The sequence below is a fragment of the Hoplias malabaricus genome, chromosome 12 (genome assembly GCF_029633855.1).
Source record: "Hoplias malabaricus isolate fHopMal1 chromosome 12, fHopMal1.hap1, whole genome shotgun sequence".
In the NCBI taxonomy this organism is placed as follows: domain Eukaryota; kingdom Metazoa; phylum Chordata; class Actinopteri; order Characiformes; family Erythrinidae; genus Hoplias; species Hoplias malabaricus.
The window spans coordinates 40,849,072-40,873,471 of record NC_089811.1 but is presented as its reverse complement, the minus strand read 5'-3'; the positions used below and the strand labels follow the sequence as shown (position 1 = coordinate 40,873,471).

The 24,400-nt window shown below is 40.6% G+C and overlaps 1 protein-coding gene across 2 annotated transcripts; it reads right to left on the bottom strand.

Moving 5' to 3' along the window:
• Nucleotides 1-1,014: 1,014 nt before the first annotated feature.
• mcm3ap (minichromosome maintenance complex component 3 associated protein) lies at nt 1,015-22,490 on the bottom strand. Of its 2 annotated transcripts, XM_066686271.1 has the most exons (29): nt 22,170-22,490; nt 20,031-21,720; nt 19,667-19,902; nt 19,484-19,565; nt 19,225-19,369; nt 18,077-18,279; nt 17,847-17,986; nt 16,858-17,055; nt 16,457-16,725; nt 16,197-16,359; nt 15,550-15,710; nt 15,230-15,441; nt 14,329-14,603; nt 13,842-13,942; nt 13,599-13,730; nt 12,836-12,949; nt 12,521-12,673; nt 12,210-12,407; nt 12,039-12,107; nt 11,814-11,948; nt 11,445-11,598; nt 11,033-11,306; nt 10,822-10,919; nt 8,441-8,831; nt 7,813-8,076; nt 7,533-7,662; nt 5,260-5,448; nt 4,998-5,145; nt 1,015-1,724 (listed from the first exon to the last, which is right to left on the bottom strand). In XM_066686271.1, exons 2-29 carry the CDS (start codon nt 21,511-21,513, stop codon nt 1,551-1,553), a joined length of 6,291 nt encoding a protein of 2,096 aa, XP_066542368.1. In that variant the 5' UTR covers nt 21,514-21,720; nt 22,170-22,490; the 3' UTR covers nt 1,015-1,550. The 2 variants fall into 2 exon arrangements, with proteins under 2 accessions (XP_066542368.1, XP_066542369.1); XM_066686272.1 differs by lacking the exons at nt 1,015-1,724; nt 4,998-5,145; nt 5,260-5,448 and adding an exon at nt 7,161-7,442.
• Nucleotides 22,491-24,400: the final 1,910 nt, after the last annotated feature.

Genomic DNA, 24,400 nt, shown 5'->3' with positions numbered 1-24,400 from the left:
TTAAAGAAATTATCATTGATTTTTTCGAGGTGCAACACTTGAATACAGATACCTGTATAAATTAATGGACTGTACAGAAAAATGGCATTTAGAAATTCTTGGGGAAAACATTTGAAGTTAAGATCAAATTTGAGGACAACATGGAGGCCATAGTTATAAATAGACTTTTTGTTAGAGCGCTTACGTCTTTCTTTGTGAAACATAATGGCTACGGATTTCATTCATTCATTCGTTATCTGTAACTGCTCATCCAATTCAGGGTCGCGGTGGGTCCAGAGCCTAAACCAGAATCATTGGGCGCAAGGCGGGAATACACCCTGCAGGGGGCGCCAGTCCTCCACAGGGCAACACACACACACACACACACACACACACACACACACAAACACCTATGGACATTTTCGGAGTTACCAGCACGTGTGTTTGGACTGTGGGAGGAAACTGGAGCACCCAGAGGAAACCCACATGGACACAGGGAGAACACACCACACTCCTGTTGTGTGACAGCGACACTACCTGCTGCACCAATTAACTACTGAAATATTGACCACTTTCTGCACAAATGTGTTCAAACCATAAACATTCTGATCAATCTCCTGATGACAGTGACAACACTTAGAATGCTGCACCAATCAGGAGTTCCCTGTTGGTGCTTTCATTGATATTCCACAGCATCAAACTCAGTGAGACCTATTTCATTACATATATCATTAGCTATGAAACCTCACACGAATACCATTTTTAAAAAGTGACGTCAAAAAAACAATTTTGATTTCCTCACATCATAACATCAGAGTTACACGGTTATTCATAGTTATATTCAGAACTGTGAGTGGGTGTAGTAGTAGCAAGAATGATACTTAAACTCTAGTTAATTTTACAGCCCAATTTGTTTACTGTGATTGTGAATTATCATTCAGGAAATTTCCGTATCATGCCGTCCCTTATAAGTTTATTAGACAAAATATTAGCTGTATGCACAATTTCGTTTCAGTACCCCAGGAACCAGCCTGTTTCTGTGAACCTCTTTCAGCATTTCAGCTGCTGCTTCAGACTGGGTAATATTTACTGATACATATTATTGAATATTTTCAATTGATAAAAATATAAAATTAATTGTAACCCCAGGAAATAGATAAAAAGAACACTGCTTTATTGGTCGCCCAAACACACATTTTATAAAGTGTATAAATCCAAACATGCCAAAAATACATTGTTATTTATGTTTCTGAAGTAACCATGATAAGGCTTTATACATACACACGTACACAAGAGTGTCAATAACAGTTAGTCCTTCCTAAAATCCTCAAACTGGCATATCAGAAATGAACGAACTCATACCACATTAATATTTAAGATTTTAATTTACATAATCTGAAAGAGGTTCCTGTAATTTTATAATTCCAATAAAACTAAGAAAAGGAAAACTACGTTTTTACAAGATCAAGTCTAACATATAACACTAAAATATTAAAATAAAATAAGTTCTTTTGCCTTTAACAGATGAAGGAGAAGTCCAGAGCTAAAGAACAGTAGAGTAACTGCACTGTTCAGTCTTCTGTGATCTCTAACAGTCCTTTTAACTTCAGGCTGCATGCGAGCTCCGCTTCTCGATTCGCTGTTAAGAGTCTGTCGAGCTCCTTTAGTCGCTGGGTTAGAGACATAGGTGCATCTTTTTGATGGGTGGAAGGAACCTTCTCAGCAAAGTCATCTGTTTCAATAACCTACAAAGAGAGATGAAGCATAAGAAAAACTAAGTGCAGAAATATATCCTGATTTGGACACAGCTCTGAATAAATTGGAACAATCACTAGCTACAGGCGTTCTACAGGCATCAGGTTATTGTCTTCAGTCAGTGTCCCACTGTCTCATGTATGTCTATCAGTGAGCTGCTGGTATCGTACGTCCTGTAAAAAATCTATACAGTGCATAGACTTGAATTTTAACACAGCAGCTCATAGACCCTAAAATATTCTGTTTATTATAGGTACCATAAACACTGCTATGATTTTGATGTTGGGTAGGTGAATTGGCTTCTGTAATAACTGTCCTGGTGTGTGAATGAGTGTCTGTATGTGTGAGCCCAGATATGGATTGGCGCTCTGTCCTGGGTTAAACCCTAGTGCCCGATGCAGTCCTCCAGGTGGACGGTCGTTCCTGGTCGAGAGTACGCTGTGCGCGTTTGGCTGCCGCTTCTCACCAGTGTGTGTGTGTGGATTGAGTGTTCTGAGCGTTCTGAGCAGTGTGGATTGTAAAGCGTCCTTGGGTGTCTAGAAAGGCGCTGTAAAAGTGTAAAGATACATACATGTGATATTGCATTTAGCACATTTAATATAAGCATTTTTAAAAGTGAGTGACCAAATTACACAATATTTACAAATTATATTTTGAATAATTGTAACAAACGTATTTTAAATGAAGCATATGACACAGCAGGACTGTTCTCACCCTGTCTAATCAGCACTATTCAGAATGACTGGTTTCAGCATGTACAAACCGGAGTCCAAAACAGTCGGGACACTAAACAAATTGTGAATAAAAACTGAATGCAATGATGTGGAGATGGCAAATGTCAATATTTTATTCATAATAGAACATAGATGACAGATCAAAAGTTTAATCTGAGTAAATGTAACATTTTAAAGGAAAAATATGTTGATTCAAAATTACACAGTGTCAACAAATCCCAGAAAAGCTGGGACAAGTAGCAATAAGTGGCTGGAAAAAGGAAATTGAGCATATAACGAACAGCTGGAAGACCAATTAACACTAATTAGGTCAATTGACAACATGATTGGGCACAAAAAGAGCTTCTCAGAGTGTCAGTGTCTCTCTGAAGCCAAGATGGTAAGAGGATCACCAATTCCACCATTGTTGCGCAGAAAGATAGTGCAGCGATACCAGAATGGTGTTACCCAGCGTAAAATAGCAAAGACGTTTAAGTTATCATCATCAACCGTGCATAACATCATCAAAAGATTCAGAGAATCTGGAACAAGGCCGTAAAACTCTACTGGATGCTCGTGATCTCCGGGCCCTTAAACGTCACTGCACCTCAAACAGGAATGCCACTGTCAAGGAGATAACAGAATGGGCTCAAGAATACTTCCAGAAAGCATTGTCAGTGAACACAATCCACCGTGCCATCCGCCGTCGCCAGCTGAAACTCTACAGTGCAAAGAGGAAGCCATTTCTAAGCAAGCTCCACAAGCTCAGACGTTTGCACTGGGTCAGGGGTCTTTTAAAATGGAGTGTGGGAAAATGGAAGACTGTTCTGTGGTCAGATGAGTCACGATTTGAAGTTCTTTATGGAACTCTGGGACGCCATGTCATCCGGACCAGAGAGGACAAGGATAACCCAAGTTGTTATCATCGCTCCGTTCAGAAGCCTGCATCACTGATGGTATGGGGTTGCATGAGTGTTTGTGGCATGGGCAGCTTGCATGTCTGGAAAGGCACCATTAATGCAGAGAACTATGTTCAGGTTCTAGAACAACATATGCTCCCATCTAGACGTCATCTCTTTCAGGGAAGACCCTGCATTTTTCAACAAGATAATGCCAGACCACATTCTGCAGCAATCACAACATCATGGCTACGTAGGAGAAGGATCCGGGGACTGAAATGGCAGCCTGCAGTCCAGATCTTTCACCTGTAGAGAACATTTGGAGCATCATAAAGAGGAAGGTGCGACAAAGAAGGCCCAAGACGATTGAACAGTTAGAGGCCTGTATTAGACGTGATTGGGAGAGCATTCCTATTTCTAAACTTGAGAAACTGGTCTCCTCTGTCCCCAGACGTCTGTTGAATGTTGTAAGAAGAAGGGGGGATGCCACACAGTGGTAAAAAATGGCCTTGTCCCAACTTTTTTGGGATTTGTTGACGCCATGAAATTTTGAAACAACATATTTTTCCCTTAAAATGATACATTCTCTCAGTTTAAACTTTTGATCTGTGATGTGTTCTATTCTGAATAAAATATTAGATGTTGACACCTCCACATCATTGCATTCAGTTTTTATTCACAATTTGTTTAGTGTCCCAACTTTTTTGGAATCCGGTTTGTATTCCTTTAAATGACAATGAGCCAAAAAGAAATCACTATCAAGAATGTGAGGCAGGCAGTCATGTTTGCTGTTCAAATTCCTGCTACAATCCAAAGTCCACATCGTATCTAATGTAAACCACTCATTCATCATGAGAGACCAGAACCAAAGCCCCAGTGCATTCATTGTGTTTACAGAGACTTTAACCTTAGAATCAGAGGAAACCGGACGCTGGATTTGCTGTATACTCGCATCAAAGATGCACACAACTCCACAGCTCTTGGGGATGAGAACAGGAGTAATCTTGCAAACAAAGTGAAACCCAAAAAACGTACATGACGTGTGTAAAGATCTCAAAGGCATCACAGGCTATAAACTACAAACTTTCCATTATATAACCATGAAACCATCCCTGTCCCACCTGAGACCACAAGTCAGAGCTGCCCTGTGCAGTTTGGCAGTCGAGAGAATGATGCGGTTCAGTTACCTACTTGCTGAACAAATTATCCTCCCACATGTAACATGGAGGAAGCTTCCACTGCTTCAGGGTGATCAACCATATTAGCACCATTACGGTTAAACATATACACATTTGACTTAATGTATAACTATAACAAATAGCACATGCAGAAACTCTCAGAGATGCCAGGAAGCGAATGGACAATGAACAATAGAAGCTGGTGTCAGCCTTTTTCTACTAGTGTAAACTGAACCTACTGAAGCTCATCGTAAGAGCTTCAACAGGTGTCACATTTTTGTTACTTTATTTTAATAATTCTTCTGTGATTGACAGCTTTCATATTCTTGAAAATTACAAGTCGGTTTTTCCCCAATATTTTTGCTAGTGTCACAGCCATTTCCTTCAGAAACAACTGTTATTTTATATTCTGTTTATACTATGTTCTCTCGTTTCTCTGCCCTGAAAAAGGCATTTTCATAATTAAATTATACCTGTGTGAGCCTGGCAGTGGACACCAGGGGGCGACGGGTGGGAGTCAACATTTCAGGAACAGATAGTAGTGTGGAAGGCATGAAGAGTGGCATAGACACTGAGTGAAGTTGATCCGCTTCCAACCAGCGCTGCAGCTTTTCCTCAAATCTAAGCATATTAACAGAAACTTTATGAAGTTTATACAGATGACAGGAGGTTAATGTGCCCTCACATTTACAAGACAATTCTCATCATTGCTTTAAATGCCAGAGTTGGACTGACCTCTGGCTCTGAGCTTTCTCTTGCTCAATGCTGGAGAGCAGGCGGTGGGGTAGTAGTTCCTGAGCAGTGAGTGTGTGTGTGAAGTCAAGAACAGATCGGCTCTCCTCAGGCTCTATCCGACTCTGAAACAATCTCTGTCTGGGAAATTGTACTGTTGGAGACAGAGTCAGCTTGGCCCTCACATTTGTCCTGGAAGAAAACATAACTGAGTTCTTAAGTAGATGAATTTCATCGACGTAACTGGATACTAAAGTTGTAATGAGGCTGGAACTGGTATTAAAAATCTCTCTTGCACCCAGTCACCTTCATTCTGCTCCAAAGAGCATCATATGACACTTTTTATAGAATTTATTTATATGTTTATTTATTTACAGAATAGTATTTTTATGGAAGTATGTTCAGTAAAAAGTACCAGGCTGAATACATGGAATTAAAGTAATGCTTAGTGGGATTCAGCCCGTTCAACCATACTAACTCATATGGAACCTCTTAGGGAACCGGGGGGATTTGATTATTGGCATTGTGTCCCCTTGTTTTGCATTCCCATGTAAATATTTGTTTATACTCAAATATTTTTGGTTCCACTCAATTGTTTAGTGTTCCAACCCAAATGTGTATCAGTCTAATGCCTCAAGTTTGACTTTTTGATTTCTCAGGTGATTATTTTCCTATGTGAAAATCATAGATTATTTGTACTTTTAATAATCACAGCCTAAGTCACAATTTATTTATTCCTGTTTAAGCAGAAGTGTATTAAAATTTACTTTTGTAAAATGTATTCTGACAGGTAAGTCATTGGGTGCAAGGCAGGAATACACCCTGGAGGGGGCGCCAGTCCTTCACAGGGCAACACACACACCTACGGACACTTTTGAGTCACCAATCCAACCACCAACATGTGTTTTTGGAGCATGGGAGGAAACCGGAGCACGCGGAGGAAGCCCACGCAGACACAGAGAGAACACACCACACTTCTCACAGACAGTCACCCGGAAGAAACCCACACAGACACAGAGAGAACACACCACACTCCTCACAGACAGTCAACCGGAGGAAACCCACGCAGACACAGGGAGAACACACCACACTCCTCACAGACAGTCACCCGGAGGAAACCCATGCAGACACAGAGAGAACACACCACACTCCTCACAGACAGTCAACCGGAGGAAACCCACGCAGACACAGAGAGAACACACCACACTCCTCACAGACAGTCAACCGGAGGAAACCCACACAGACACAGAGAGAACACACCACACTCCTCACAGACAGTCACCCGGAGGAAACCCACACAGACACAGGGAGAACACACCACACTCCTCACAGACAGTCACCCGGAGGAAACCCACGCAGACACAGGGAGAACACACCACACTCCTCACAGACAGTCACCCGGAGGAAACCCACGCAGACACAGGGAGAACACACCACACTCCTCACAGACAGTCACTTGGAGGAGACCCACGCAGACACAGGGAAAACACACCACACTCCTCAGAGTCACCCGGAACGGGAATTGAACCCACAACCTCCAGTGACTGTGACACTACCTGCTGCGCCACCAAAATGTTAATGTTAATTTAACTGTGGGACGGCAGGGTGGAGCAGCAGGTAGTGTCGCAGTCACACAGCTCCAGCGACCTGGAGGTTGTGGGTTCGATTCCCGCTCCAGGTGACTGTCTGTGAGGAGTGTGGTGTGTTCTCCCTGTGTCTGTGTGGGTTTCCTCCGGGTGCTTCGGTTTCCTCCCACAGTCCAAAAAACACATGTTGGTAGGTGGACTGGCAACTCAAAAGTGTCCGTAGGTGTGAGTGTGTGAGTGAATGTGTGTGTGTGTGTGTGTGTGTGTCTGTGTTGCCCTGTGAAGGACTGGCGCCCCCTCCAGGGTGTATTCCCGCCTTGCGCCCAATGATTCCAGGTAGGCTCTGGACCCACCACGACCCTGAATTGGATTAGGGTTACAGATAATGAATGAATGAATGAATGAATGAATAATTTAACTGTGTTTTAACAAAAAAGTGGCTGAAAACCATAGTCTTTTGTAAGAGAATGTTTGTACGGGAATATGAAACATGCAAAAAAAAAAACAGTTGAGAGCGAATGAAAATTATTTGCAAGGGAATGCAATGCCGAGAATTCCACATCCCCCTCTCTTCTCCATATATTCCTTCCACAAATGAGCCTGAAAACATAGGATTTCTAAAATAAAATGAACAACTTCAGGTAGGTAAAATTTTAAATCAGGCCCTGGAACCAAAATCTTAGACTCTACCTGTCAGTATTCTGTTGTTTCTCCCTCTGAGTGTGTTTCACAGCTGCCACCCAGCTGCCTGGTGGCTTAAAGTCCATTAGCTGTTTTTTGTAATAGTACACCAAAATCTCTCCATCCTCAGTGAAGGCATCTGTTACAGAGGCAGAAATTGGGCTCAATATAAAATCATTTTCCAAACAAAAACTATTTTTATAATATTTAGGGACATAAGAGTTAACTAAACACACACTAATATCATTCAAATACATTTCTATTTTAATTCTTAACTATTATTTCTCACCCTTTGTCACTGGGGTCTCTGGTAAAATCCAGTCCTTCATACGATGCTCTATGCAGAGTAATAATACATCATCCCATGGGATGTTGTTAAAGGAAGGTCCAGCTTTTTCATCATCATCCTCCTCAGTATCTGGCCGCATGTATTGGGCATGTACCTTTCCTAGCAAGTGCTCCAGATGAGACATAAGGATGGGTTGACTCTGAGGAGAGCTGGGTATCTGGGATACATACTGAAATATGGATGCACATAAACGGGGCCAAGAAGCTGGTGAAAGAGAGATATTACATATTTATTAATTAAATAGTGTTTTTCAGAAATACTAAATCATACATATGTATCCAGATTAATTTGGGAAAACACAACAAATTGGGAGCCTACAACAAATCACTGGGCGCAAGGCAGGCACACACCATGGATGGGACACTAGATCACAAGTATAACACAAGGCACCACACACTCACACACACACAATTACAGCCTGGCATTTTTAAAGAGGAACAGAGTATTTGGACTGAAGTACAACCTGTAAATTCAATCTATTTTTGTGTTCACCCAAGCTGGGACTTGGCTATCAGTTCTATCAACTGTTATGTAAAATGAACGTGTAAACATAGTGTAACAGATGTACCGCTTTGACGTGGTAGATACCACTCAGGGACCTGTAGGCTCAGGATGGCCCTCTTCAGCCAGTTCAAGTGCTGTGGAGAATTCCAGTTCAGGTGAGGCACATGTTCTCTATTCTCAGGCAGAGAGAACTCAGGTGGTGGCCAAGACACAGCGATCAGATTTTCAGAGCTAACCACAGATGCTAGATATGCCACCACACTGTTATACAGCTGGATGATGGCTGCTGTATTCTGGCATTTCAGTCCTGCCTGTACTCTCTCCAGCTTGTCATTGTGGAATCTGGCATGGAATTCACGACACAGCCCTCCTTCTACAAACTGCAGCAGTGGCTGAGAGGAGAGGACTGTAGAGGCTGGAGAGTGGCCCACCAGCCAACGCACTGCTTCACCAATCTGATAGTGATAAATGAAACACAATTTACATATTTATGAATATTATTATTCACATTGTAGTATTAAAGAAAAATGATCACTTGACCATCGTACATAAACTACACAGTCTACTCCACAGGAAGAAAACTGACATCACAAAATGGTCATTTCAAGCTAGATTATTACAGTACTGGACAAGATACCGTACCTTACCCTTAGATACATGAACAGTAGTTTTTGCTTATATCAGCCCTATAAAAATACCCACTCATATGTCAATTCTAGACAAGCTTTAGGGCTGGGCAATATGGCCAAAATGTATATCATGAAATATTTCTTAATTTCAGTCTATATGACATAACTCAGACATTGATATGAACAATATAAAGCCACAGCAAAAACAACCTTCAAAGGATGCTAGTAGCAAACAAAATCATAAAGAATTTGCCAAGTTTTAAAGGAGGAAACTCCTCCTATAAAACTATGTTAGAATGTGTTAGAAACAACACCATGTTGTTTACAGTTTTAATTTGTAACATTCGTATTTTAACTACATTTTTTCACCTATTCTCCTTACAATAAAATCACAAGTCTCTTGCTTATGCAAATTTTACTTGTTTCACTTTTACACAGCTGTAACACAGTAAACGTCTGTTACCATGGCAATAAAGCCTTTATGAATTAAACTGAGGGAATTGCTGTATGTACAAATTATAGCCGCCTCTGCTTCGGTATGTTATGAAATGTTATGAGGATGGCCTTTAATTTGAAACAACCGATCAGAGAATTTGGGAAGTGATGGCATCCAAGTACAGTGGCTTTCTTTCTAAATCTGCTTGAGTAAATAAAGACCGAAAGAACAGTGACAGACAAAGTACACAAACCATGTACTTGAGTTAAAGTACAGATTCTCAATGTAAAATATTACTCCAGTAAAACTAGACTTTACCTTCTAATGTATTGAAAGTACCATGATGTCTTATGGTTCTAATGTCCGTTATAATTTTTTGTAACAAGACTCATGCTTAATCAATTCATTGTAGGTGAAAAGACTCTAATGTCACTCTTGGTTCACTGGTCTTTAAATAGAATGTCATTAATTAGTCTGACACTGATGAACACATCAGAAACAGCCATAGATTAATTACAATGAATGTTATAAGATCTGTCACATGCATACGCAAAGTGTTTCCCCTTCAAACCAACAGAGGTCGCTGGCTCCTGAGATTTAAGCCCAATTTATGATTCTGCGCCTAGCCTATTCCGCATGGCACACACAACCTGACTCGCACCGCTCCAGAAAATTAACTGTGTCACCTTGACACAGTTGACTTTCTTATTACTTGGTTTTAGGCGAAGAAACCTGTTGTGTTTGTAGGAGTAGACTCCAACTGTAGGGTGACCAGACTTTTACCCGGACATGTCCTCTTTTTTAGACTTAAAAAAATGTCCAGGCGGAATTTCACAAACGTCCGGGATTTTGTTTTTCTAGAGCTTACATAGAACTTCGAGAAGTTTCGTTCACAAACTAGTCCCGCCCTCCCCTACTCCGATTGGTTCGCGTGAGTGAGAAGGTGGCGTGGTGAAGTAGCCTAAAATCTTCTGATTGGACGGTCTGACTGTAGAGCTACCGTTATTGATCGATAACCTTCTCTGTAAACTTTTTAAAAAAAATAAAAAAATTTAATTGGTCAGTCTGCACGTCAGTAGTCCTTGTTTACGTCAGGCAAAGCTCATGTACCCACCCTCATCTCAAGCAGCTGTGCCGAAACGGAAATGTAAGTTCTCGGATGAATTAAAAAAGAAATTCCCATGTTTTGTGCAGCAGATAAAGGTGTAAATGAATAAAAAGTAAGATATTTCACTTTGAAATGTAGTTAAAGTAAAAAGTTGCTAAAAATGTAAATACATTAGTAAAGTACAGATACACTGAAAAACTACTTAAATACAGTAGCAAATTACATTTACTTCATTACTGTCCACCACTGCTAAAGAACATGACAGGACTTGCCTGCTGAGATCCTTGGAGATCACTTATGCCTCCAGAGATACGGACGAAGATATATTCAGAGATGAGCCCATCATGAACTAAACCCCTCAGCTGAAGAACTGTAGAAGAACAGAGAAAATATTACTCACGACACATTGTTACAAAATGTCCAATATAATAAAAATATTAGTCACATGATTAAAAGTAACTGGAAACGTTTCATGAAACCCACCATCCTCTAACTTCTGGTCAGTTAATCCTCCTTCCTGTTGCCCAGGTATTATCAGTGCCAGGGGTAATGCTGAGTTCCAGCCACTAGCCTTTTGCACCTGCTTCAGCTGTAGAAGAGCAGACAGTAAAGGCACATCCTCTTCATCCTGCACAATATTGGAATGACCTCCACCGGGCAGAAGTGGCAACATCACCAGGAGTCCACTGGTTCCTAACAGCTCCTTCTGATCCTCAAGATGAACTTGGCCCTCCTTGTTTAGAGGTCCACGGCTCACCTGCAAAGAGATAACATGTGAAATCACATCTGAAAGCACATTTGCTGCTGTTAGATTACACTATAGCTAGAGGACATATCAAGTTTGTCACTTGATTTGATAAATGCAGTTCAATCTTATACCATCTCAGGGTCTCACCTTTATACAGACATGAACTTTGTGTGTTTTTTGTCCAACATCTCTTGGGTTATTACATATAAGTAGAGTTTCTAGTTTTCCTTCCATCTCCGATATGCTCTCCTCCATCTTTCCTTCACCACCCATCTTAACTTCTAGCCACTCTGTCAGGATGCTGAAGCACAGTGATCAAATAAAAGAGTTTTGTGTGTTGAGCCTGATACACCGTTAGTCCTAATGTACCAGTTGCCTCAACTCTTTCAAAAGTGTTGTTAAATACAAGCATTTCCATGCAACCTTTGCTCTAGTGTGGAACATGTTTGAAAATAAATGAGGCCTCTACAGTGCTACAATTCAAGACAAAGGTGTTAAGATGAATCTGTCTCATACCTGTTGGCAAAATTCATATCACTATCTTGGTTGCTGGGAAGTAGCAGAGCAGCTTTCCAGAATATTCTGTCCGGTGGGTTGGGGGTGCTTTCAGCTACCAGCGTGGGCAGGTCGAGAGGCTTCCACACACGCTGACTACATCAAGGCATAAAAACTCTTACATGTCTGATCAGCAATTAACTTTGTAAAGTGAACTCTACAAGAAATCAACCCAATTTCTATTACCTGAGTAACAAATTATAGTAGAAGTTTACTCTCATCTGATGAATGTTGTCACTCCTTGTTTTTAGCAATCTGCAATTACATCACAACATAAAAATTATTTAGCACTGCAAGAGCTTACACATTTAAACGTGCTACTGAAAACATGAACTTTGACAAGGATGGTGTGGTCACCTTGTGCAGGACACAGCCATATTCCCTGCATTACCCAGGTTTATGAGGCCATGAGCAAGTGTCTCTAAGCAGGGAGTAGATGGGGCACTTGGTGCTAAAGCTCTAATCTTGAAACGAGGGTCCACACAGCATGGGGCTGCAGGGAATCCACGCATCTGTCTCTTTAGCTGTCTGCGTACTGTTACCACATCACGCCACCTAAACATACATACACAATGCTTAATACACACCAAGGGCTGTGGTCCAATCAAAATGATCACATGTGCCCTTACATATATGGTCATCAAGAAATACTGACAGCAATAGCACACCTTTTAATGAACTTGTGAATTCTTCGTAACTCTACATCCAACACCTCCTTTGCCAGCTGTGCAATCTCTAAATCCAGAGTGTCTTCGACCAAATCGTTGCACACCTTTTCTGAGCAATGAGCCACAAATGCAGCCTTCTCCTCCAACGCAAACCTGCGGACAAGGTATTTTACTTGACCTGTTACCAAAAACATTTAAATTGTTGTTTTCTAAAACTTCACTGGAGATAATCATCTGTAGTACTACACTAACAATGATATTTAAAGCTTGATATATATAAAAATGTAATATTTGACCAAATATGTTGAGACTAACCTTATCTCTGCACCAATCAGTTCCTTGGTATACCGTGTAAGGACCTCTTCACTGATCTCAGCAAAAAGCTCTGAGCTCAGCTTGTCCAGGAAGGCCTCATGTTCCTGTTTTCGCCTGGAATCAATCATAATGTTGCAGGAAATGTTGAGCAGGACATGCAAAATGGCTATATCACCACTGGCAAGAAATTACAGTATGTGACTTAAAGGTAATTTGCATCGTTGGCATAACAAAGAGGTCCAAACCACGGCATGTCTCCTCAAATGGGGAAGACTATTTCATGTACTCATCCTATTCAAGACAGCCATAGAGTGATGCAGCTCCTGTTGTGGGGCTAGTTGCAGTATGTTAATAGCTAAAATAGCTTAGGGAGTGAGCCATCAGGATTGTACACCAAGGGACCACAACAGACAAATCAATTCAAAAACCTCATCTACATTGAGGGTATATATTTCTGGTTTTAATTATATTTCCACCACTGGAAATTCACATTCACATTAAGTCACTTATTTAAAGGGAGATTTGGGAGATAGGTGGTAATCTAATCTACATGTTAGGCATTATATCCGAATGATATTTGGATATACGAATGATACTGACTATCCAAACCACGATATTTTGTGGTTTGTATAAGGTTCTTTGGTCGGTCTGTTGCATCTGGAGCATCATGTGCTTCATTACTGCTTTTATTGTCAATTACATTTTTCTGATTTATTGTTTTCCAAAAAATAAATATATACCATACCAAAAATAAACAACATACTTGGCTTCCTCCAGCTTGCGTTTCTCCTCTTCAGTTCTCTTCTTCTCAGCCATGATCTCCGCTGTAGATAGGTCTCTCAGCATTTGAGAAACAACTTCACCAACCACCATCTCCACTTCCCTCTCACTCACACTAAGACATGTGCAGAATATTGAAATAAACAAACAAAAACACACACACATATACATATATATATATATATATAAAATAATTTGAATCCATTATCAAATTAAATAGCCCTACCTCAGAGCTAAAGAGGCATACTCAGCCACAGCTTTAGCCAAGTCTGTGACCTCAGCCTCCAGAACCTCCTCAACCACAGAATCCACCTCAGCCATTATGTCCTGAAGGGAATGCAGAGTGATGCTGATGAGACCGAAGCATTTCTAACTACATAAATAATTACAGGTACATACATACAAATCTCAAAAGTCCAAATGAAAATACAATTACAAATACTTCAAAAGCCCCATATCTGAAGTCACTAAAATTGGCCTCAAAGGTTTATGACATTACAAATCTTAATCTCCCCATTCTGTCTTAGGAACACTGCAGTTTTTAAAGCAGAAACACTAAGCCATGGTGCTGACAGTTAATTTCACTCATGGTAAATCTTCAATCCTATGAACAACACCAAAACTCGCATATTAAGAAGAACTCGAATTTCCCTTGAGGAGGCCTTTAAAAGACAGCATAAATCATCAACAGCAATTTTAAATGATGAATAAACCTGTTCAGTGTATGCTGGTTCTTGTTTTGGAGGAGGTGATGGGGATCTAACAGGTTGAAGCTGTACTTTGGGATGGAGCATCAACTCCGGGATCAGAGGCACCGTGGCCTCAGAGAACTCCCCAGTTTCTGCTGTGTCCCCAGGGTGAGCCACCTCCGCTGCAGAAGGAGGCTCTGCAAACAGCTTTAGCCCCACCTGTAGTTTGGATTTAAGCACAGGCTTTGGTTCTGTCTCCATCAGGGGTTTAATTTCCTGTTTCTGAGGAACAGCCATGACTGTAAAGAGACACAACAAAACTGTTAAACCACCATGTCATGGGTAGAAAAAGAATTATTTTTATCTATAGATAGGATTAGGCTCTCAGCAACTATTCATATAATTACTATTATTTTATTATTACTAATTTTACTTCTACTTTTTTTTTTTAAGAGATTTTAATTGATTTTTTTGCATCTATAGAGACGACATTCTAAAATCTACTAATTATACCTAGTTTATGTTTTATATTTTGTATTAAATTGTATTTTTATACAATTTCCCCTGCTACATATTTCACGCAGTTCCTACAAAATACAACGGTCCTTATTCATCAAACATGCGCGTTGTCAAATTTGAAAATAAAATGAGCACATAACATGCATTCTTCATTTTAAACTTGGCATAGGTCTAAGAGAAGATTCCCATGTGATGTGAGGGAATTAAATTTTAATTGTAACAGTAACACTTGGAAAAAAAATTAACTTAAGTGAATAAATACAGATTTGAAGCTAGTAAAAGATGGTAACACACTACAATAACATTGTTTAAATAAATTGTTTTAGGAAAATGACTGTTTACAATTCCTCAGGAACAGATGTCTTGTGACAAACTTAAAAAAAGGTTTAAGTTGGGTTTACAGCACCTGTCAGTGGCTCTAAGGGAATCATATCCCCTCTGTATTTGTTGTTTGTATCAAAGCTGCAGACTGGTGTGTGCTGTGGTGGGTTTGGAAGAGGTCCTCCATTCACAACCTCCCCAATAAGCACCATCATCTTCTGCTCGATGGCCACAGACTTCCTCTGGGGCAGATGTAGATCTGGCTCCTGATAAGCTGTACGGCTTAGCTCAACCACACTGGAGATTTTACCAGAAAAAAATTGTATAAATGATGGTATGAGAAAATTCATAATGATATACGCTTACATTAAACTTAAGTTAGAAAAATTTAGACTTAGATTTTACCCTTCAGAAACACTGAGCCCATACTGCTGCAGGAAACTGGTGGCTTCAGAGGCATTGCGGAACATAAGCATTCGGACCAAGTCCTCTACAGGGAAGGTGGTGGATCTCTGAGACCCCACAGTGTAGGCAATATTCAAGGCCTTAAGAGCAGAGTGTCTCACCTACACACACACACACACACACACACACAGCATCTTCTAATTTCTTAACATTCAGTTCATTAAACCAAATACAACGTTACCCATGTACAAACCAAATTTCCAAAAAGGTCTGGACAGAGTGCACAACGTAAATAAAAATAAAATGCAATTTAATGTATTTAAAACCTATATTGAATTTTAAATGCACAAAGACAAATTCCATCCACTGTACCTCATATCATTAAAAGATTCTCAGAATCTGAAGAAATCTTTGTATGCAGTGGATAAAGCCCATCTTCGGGCCCTTGTGGAACAGAGTTCAAAACAGACCCATCTCTCATAGTCTTTTTTTGAAAGACACTGCGTTCACAAATTTAAAGTTAAACTCTGCATTATAAAAGGTGTAAACATTTATAAATACATTTTACACACAGACCCACCTTTTATTTTTATTGGAAATGAGCTTTGTACTCTAGGTGTAAACATAAGAACATTAATTACACTCACCTGGTTAAAGTATCTGTGGAGAATGCAGCACGCTAGATAAGAGGCAGCGTTCACCAGCTTGAAGAACCTCACAAAGTTGTTGCTGTTTAGGGCAGCAAAGGCTTGTACCGCAAACTTAACCTCCGCTGAGTCTCGGACATCTTTACGAAACTGCTGCACCTCGCTTTAAAACAACCAACATCCGTTTAGTGTGAAGTGATTTTTTTTACACCCCAGCAAGATATTTAAGACTAACTTATTATTAAATTACTACATCATACCGAAGAATATCTCCATCATTGAGTTTGAGCAGTACATTGTACTGGCGGAACTCAGCCTCATGGGGGCAGTGGACCTCTTTAGTGGCCAGATCTTGATACATCTCCTTCAGACTTTGCAGGCATTTAGTCATGTTTTCATTATTGATCTTAGCATCAAAGGACATCATAGGTTCCTGACACAGGTGATGAGCACAGTGGATATGGAAGCGAGTGCACTTCTCTATCAGCGAAACAGTTGTTGGGTCACACAGATGCTGCTGGGTAATGTCCTATATGATATTAATATAAAAAAAAAAATGACATGTCAGTCACTTATTTGAGTTTAGAATTGATGGAGAAAGATACAACACCACTGATGAAATAAATCACCATCAACAGGAGGAAAGCAAAAAAAAACACACCTTCCGTATTCCTCTGGTCCTGTTCCAGACAAAGTCATACCAATCGCGGTAGTTGCCATCCCCCTGGTCCATTATCTGAGTGACCAGATAGTCCATAGTCATGCTAAGCACTGGCAGGGGTCGCAGCTCATGAGGTAGAGGCTCCTCCTGGTCAGCTGATGACCTGCTGTACTCTTTAACAGCCGCATAATGATCCACCTGTAACAGCAGAATGCTATCATACATGATTTGCCATAACATTACTACTACTTGTTTCTATAGCCACTCTCCATATTTTGTTTGCCCCCTTTCTGCTGGAATCAGACATAGCAGTGCTGCTGAAGATCTTAAAACCCCTCAGTATCACTGCTGGACTAAGAATAATCCACCAGCCAAAAATATCCTCTACCCAAATAATGTCTGCTCTGTGGTGGTACGGACTACTGAAGAACAGTGAGTGGAACAAAAGACAAACTGCACATATATCGTCAGCAGACCTCACTGTTAAAACAAGAAGGTGGTGGTAATATATGTTACATACATTGATGTATACTGGCACCGTAGCGCTGAAACCTTAATCATTCTTATAGTGAAACTATAAGAAAACTTCAAAGGCTGTGATGTTTTTAAATGGGGAAATATATTTTCAGCATTACAACAATCAGAGGCAAATTAACTCACTGTTGTGTACATAACAGCTACCAAATTACAGTCTGTAACTACGCATTCATAATTACAATTAAAGCCAGATTTTGGTCATAAAAACACGCCTGGGTCATAATTAAAAAATATTGCAATATATATATATCACAACTGTAATACTGTTCAGACAACAACTTACAAATTACAACTATACTCCCTCTACAGCTTTCAGCTAGTTCTCTCGCAGATCTAACTCTTTAAAATGTGTTTTGAAAAAGATATTTGACTAGTCCTTGTAATGTGGACCATTTTAAGATAAACATGTAAATAACTGGAATAAAAACAAGAAGAGAGACTTTGTTACAAACCTTTTCTGTTTCAGGTACAACCTCAAAGATACTGAGCTGATTGCGGGTTTCCCTCATGTAGCGCTCCTTCTCTGGACACATATCAGGGCATGTTCCCACAAACACTTTGGACAAGTCCAGGTCTGTTCTCTTTGGTCGCACTACACAAATAAAAACAATGATTCTACCCATTTTTAGATTACGCTAAGAGAGACTAGTACATGAATATAGACTGATAAAGGTTTATTTACATTGCCGAAGCATCTTGTCTCTCTGCTCAAGAAGACGATACTTTTCCTCTGAAGTCTCTGCCAGTTGACCAATCAGAGACTGCAGGGACGACGGCAGGCTGATCACTGGCCGATCCATATTCTGGCCCTCTGTGCACATTTCCTGATGTGGTTCATTCTCAAGCTGGAGGGTATTTGCTACAATGGGTTTCTTGATGGGTGATCTGAAACAACCCAATAAGAAGAAAATAATAAAACAAGATATTTAATAATAAACTCATCACCTGCATGCTAAAAGACTGCATTCATAGGTAAGCAACCAAACTTAATGTGTAATTAAGCTAACTATTTTGTACATTTCTTGGCCCACACTACAGGTTTTTGGGCTGATTTCGAGGCATTTACTCCTCCCAACAATCACAAGAGCTCTCATTCTGATTATTCTGTACTTTGGGGAGTCCACAACCCATACTTCACTCCTCCAATCTTCTCTCAGTGCAGTTGGAGCAGCGCCGATCGTGAATAGTAAGTGAAACATGTTCAATATACAACTCCTGTAGAGTCCTGTAGTGTGGGGTGGACGCCTACCCTTGGGTGTGAAACACAACGTTAAAATCATGACTGAAAGACCATAAACCACTGAGAGAGCATCTGTGTTAGTTCATCCTTTGTGTTTGTTTATATATAGACTGTGATAGGTCCAGAACGCTGTCTACTGAGGCAATATTCAGAGGGAAGAAGGTGCTGAGTTGTGTCTGTATTTATTATTACAGCAGGGATATATATATTATTTTGGCAAGGGAGCGTTAGTGTACAGATGACCTGGCAATGTGTTGAAATATTACTGTCCTTAAAGCCCGTCTCTATTGTAAATCAGTTATAAACATCTTCATTTCTAAAGGCTGTCTTGAGGGGCAGCAGGAGAGCAAGGTATTTGGTGTTTTCTGTTACAGCCAGAGTGTGCGGAAAACAGCTGCCTTCTCTTTCGGTGTAGCAACTCTCACAAGCTTTTGAGCAGAATCGTCTGTCGAAGTGTGAAATCCGAACGTGTGTGTGTGTGTGGGGTTTCATTCAGGGCAGATTGTGTAGTGTGGACCACGAATTAGTGGCATTACATTTGACAAAAAAATAGATAAAACTTCAATGAAACAACTGGCTCAAGTATTTACCCTTGAGTCAGGGAACTGTCGGCAGCTGAAGTTCTGAGCAGAGGTTTGCGCAGAGGAGTGACCTGAGAAACAACAGGTTTTTGTTCTCCATCCGTGGTTTCATATTCCTTGACCAGTAAAGGTCGTTTTGCTTTTTCACTTGGACCTAAATACACAAATACATAAAAATGAATTTGGCAGAATACACTGAATGGAAGAAAACCTTTGGTTTGACTTTGCTGATGCTGAAATGGCATTAAAAATATAAGCAATCACTCACTTTGTTTCTTTCTATTCCAAAAGATTTGAAGTTCACTGCCCTGGAAATGTTTACCCCTCTTTTTTGCTTTAGCAGCTGATGCCTGAAAGAAAAATTAATGCAGCCATTAAAATCTGTGGACTGTATTTCATTTTTGTATAAGGGTTATAAAGGATAATGAAAATGTAGATAAAGAAAACTCACATGATCAAGAAAATGTACAGTGGCACAATTTTTTGCAGGTCTGCAGTACACTTTGCGCACTTTGCCAAAGCGACCAAAATGTTTTTCTAATAGGTCTTTCCGGTTGACGCTGGGTGGGATACCTTTGCACTGAATGGCAGTGGCTTCAGAAGGAGAGAGACCACCCAGGCTGTCAGTGCTTGCCCCGCGCTGATCCCTTCGAACTGGGGTACATGTCTCAGATTCAGGCTCTGGAGCTTCAAAAAGATGTTATGATAGTGTAATGCATAGGGTTGACAATTATATCATAACAATATCAAGATAAAAATAAGAATGTGCTTTTTTTACATTACAAATATACACCAGAGTGTAGCTCTGAACTCACAAGACTTCTCTGCTTTTTCCAAAATATGTCTAATGGGAGCTGGTGCTCTAGGAGGAGTAACAAGTACTTCAGCTTCAGGAACAGCAGGCTCTTGCCTAACTCCTTGACCCCAGTCCACAGGATGATCGTCTTTCTTGACCAAGGGAACAGATGACTTCTTCAGACCAATCAAAGCACTTTTAAACAGTCCACCAGTAGGCCCTATAGGTCTATGAAGGGGCCGCTTGGATGGATGCCTTGAGGCATCAGCTCCGCCTTGGGACACATCAACTTTAGAATTCTTTTCCTGAATAACACTTGGGTCAGTAGGTTCTTCTTTCCGTTTCATGCCCTTCCCAAGACTAACAAAAGCAGCCTTTTCTGAGCTCTCCTCATTCCCTGATCTATTGTCAGTGTTCTGTCCAGTTTTTGGACCTCTAAATCCAAGATTTGGTTGGCCAAAAGCTGTACTACTAAACGAAAGCATATTAGCCTCTGTTTGGGGCTGAAGGACCTTTGCAGAAAATCTGAATGAGGAAGGACTGCTGGGAGTGGTGGTAGGCTGCACAGCAGTGGTGCTGCTGCAGCTGGGAGGGTTGGCAGGTTGAGAGAATGTGAACTGGAGTGGGTTTCCAGTGACAGCCTCTGTCTGAGAAACTTGTGCACCTGTGACTGTGACACACGTGGGTGCCCCAGGCTGGGAGAAACGAAAGCCCAGAGTGCTAGGTTTTACTGCAGAGAAAGGTGAAAAAACAGAGCTACCAGGCCCACTACTGCTTAATCCACCTGTAACTGGCTTGGCAAAGCCCAAAGGTTCAGGAGCAGAAGCAGATTTAAGGTTGGAAGGTTCTGGACTGACACTGAATATAGGTTTGAAGACAGATTCGTTTGGTGGCTTAAAGTCAAACTTGGTGTTGAAGCCACCAGTCTGTACATTGCTTTGTCCCCTCACAGAAGAGCTTGAGATGGCAGCTGGCAAGGAAAAGGCAGATGGCTGATTAAATGCTGACTGGTCAAGTTTGGGCTGAGATCCTCCAGTGTTGTCTGTATTAGAGGACAGTTGCGAATTATTAGAAGGCATGCCAAATGTAGATGTGGATTGTCCAAATGCAGGTGTTTGACCAAATGTTGACACCTGGCCAAAAGCAGGTGTCTGACTCTGTCCAGTAGGGGCTCCAAATCCTAGTGGCCCTTGACCCAAAGTTGCTTGTCCAAATACAGGTGCTTGAGCTATGGATGAAAATGACTGTCCCAATGCAACACCTTGAGTGAAAGAGGGTGTCTGGCTAAATGAAGGTGACTGGCCAAAGACAGATGTTTGTCCAGGCCCCTGTCCAAAAACTGACTGCTGGCCAAAATTTGAAGGCTGGCCAAAGCTTACATTTGGCGTCGTGCTGCTCGTGCCCTGTTGACTAAACGCTTGAAACATGCCACTATTCTGATTTGTGTTACTTGGTATTTGAAAGGCTCCTTGTTGTCTACCAAAAATATTAGAAGGATTCATTGTGAACCAAAGTTAAATCAGCGCTACAATTAAACAAAGTGTTTAATATCCAATATCCAAATGCTTTGGCAGCAGATCACAACATCACAACATGCTGTGTGGCTTATCATAGGACAATGAAAAGGCTTGATTACACTCTGATTACTATAGCTTATGGAAGCAAGTTCATGATATCCATCAAAGAGCAGCTCTTTATGATCTTCTGCCCTGTGAAATAAAGCCAGAGAGAAAATAAAATGTTTATCAAAGTCTGTTAGATTCAAACTTTTTACAGGAAATCTTTCATAAGTGAACGTAGTTTGTCAGATTGTCTACTACTACAGATGCGAAATTACCAGCCTACATTTATCACAAGGGGTAGACAATATAGCAAATATAACACGTGATAATTATTTTTCCGTGAAAAATAATACGCACCATGAGCTCATGACTCAAATAAAATGCACAATTAGTGCGACATTTATAAACTTCAATGGCATTTCATTCAGGTTTCCATACACGGCACAGAATAAATCAAATCAAATAATATTCCCTCTTTAATGAAAGACGCAGCTCTTTGTTCTACTTTAAGTTTACGTGCGGTCCAATCCCAGAATGCATTATAATGAAAATTAAAACCATGACGATACAAAAACAATAATTATTCGACTACCCACCTCAAGTTAATGTCCTTCCGTGGAGTTCATACCGTCGTCAGTTTGCTCAATAATTAATTTTGGAATTGGTCGTTTTGTTTTGTCTATTTATAAAGTGGTGCGACTGGTGTTGACGACGTTAGCTCGTTTTCTTGTCGCATATTTCAAAGCACGTTCCCACAGTTGAAACCGCCGAACATGTGTGATATTGTGCTCATTAAGTCTAACTGCGTTTATCTATTTTATTTATAGAGCTTAGGTTAACGCTGACTATAGCTACAAAACCAGACAACTAATGTTGTTAGCATTAGCGTGTTAGCAACTTTCACCAACACTGTTCTTCCTCGCTGTAATGGCGGCTGTTGATCAGGGAAACTCAAATCCACTTCTGCCCCCTGGCGTTACCGCGGGGAAACAAGTCCAGCTCGAATCACTCATTAAAAAACATTAGACACTTTCTATTGAAGAAAAAATATTATAAAACAGATCAAATGAATTCATGTTCTGTTTGTGAACTGGTTTAACGCTGTCCAAATCTCTCCTCATAACAGTTCAGTATTAATTGGGGGGAAAACAATAACAATCAAGGAGTTTATCTGGAAACAAACTTTGTTCTTCATGCTAATTAACAACACACTACTACGTTTTATAAGAAAAAAATGTTATTTCTGTTTTTGTATTTATGTAATGTTTTAATATATACATTTATGTAAATAATAAATTATATATTTGAATTTATTTAAATTACACAATGTATTATAATTATATATATATATATATATATATATATATATACACACACACACACACACACACGTAGTCATTTCAGAATCACTCATTGTCCATTCTCTCAGCTCCACTGACAATAGAGCATTGTAGTTCTACAGTTACAGACTGTAGTCCATCTGTTGCACTGCATACATACATCCCCCAAGTGTAGATATGATTTCTGTGATGTATCATTTTTAGTGATGCAGTAACACTGATGTAGTGGTAACGTGATAGTGTGTGTTGCATGTGGATCAGACACAGCATTGCTTCTGGACTTTATAAACTCTTCAGTGTCACTGCTGCACTGAGAGTAGTCCACAACCAACAATACCTGGTCATATTCTGATATGCCTAGAGTGACCAGACGTCCTCTTTTACCCGGACATGTCCTCTTTTTTTAGACTTAAAAAAATGTCCGGGCGGAATTTCACAAACGTCCAGGATGTTGTTTTTCTAGAGCTTACATAGAACTTCCAGAAGTTTCGTTCACAAACTAGTCCCGCCCTCCCCTACTCCGATTGGTTCACTTGAGTGAGAAGGGGGCGTGGTGAAGTAGCCTAGAATCTTCTGATTGGACGGTCTGACTGTAGAGCTACCGTTATTGGTCGATAACCTTCTCTGTAAACATTTAATTGGTCAGTCTGTACGTCAGTAGTCCTTGTCTACGTCAGGCAAAGCTCATGTACCCCCCCTCATCTCGAGCAGCTGTGCCGAAACGGAAATGTAAGTTCTCTGATGAATTAAAAAAGAAATTCCCATGTTTTGTGCAGCAAATAAAGGTGTAAAGGACATAAAAGCACACATGGGTTCAGCTAAGAACACAACGGCAGCGGGGGGCGTGACCTCCACCCCCCCATTCATTCATTCATCTGTTGTCTGTATCCACTCATCCAGTTCAGGTTCATGGTGGGTCCGGAGCCTGCCTGGAATCACTAGGCACAAGGCAGGAACACACACTGGAGGGGGCCCACTCCATCACAGGGCAACACACACTCACACACTCATGCCTATGGACACTCTGAGTAGCCAGTCCACCTACCAACATGTGATTTTGGACCATGGCAGAAAACCTAAGCCCCAAGGAAATAACACACACACACACACATAGGGAGAACACACCAAACTCCTCAAAGACAGTCACCCAGAGTCGGTCTTGAACCCACAACCCCAGGACCCTGGAGTGAGATTTAAAAAGCTATTTATCTGAGCAGTAAATGTTTATTTGCTTAAAAAAGCCAATTTTTGCCTTGTGTTTGTCAAAACCCTTTTCAAAGTCCTGTCAGTATGTTTACCTCTGTTTCCCTAGGAGCGCGAGAACAAGCTAGATGTGCACACACCAACACTGTGCACACGTAGTTCTTCCTTATACAGACACACCAGGGTAAAGGGCAGGTACCACCCTCTGTATTTGGGTGTTAGACTTCACAGATTACCAGAAAGGTATTGTACAAAACCCTGGCTGTCGGAATGAGCTTTGGAAC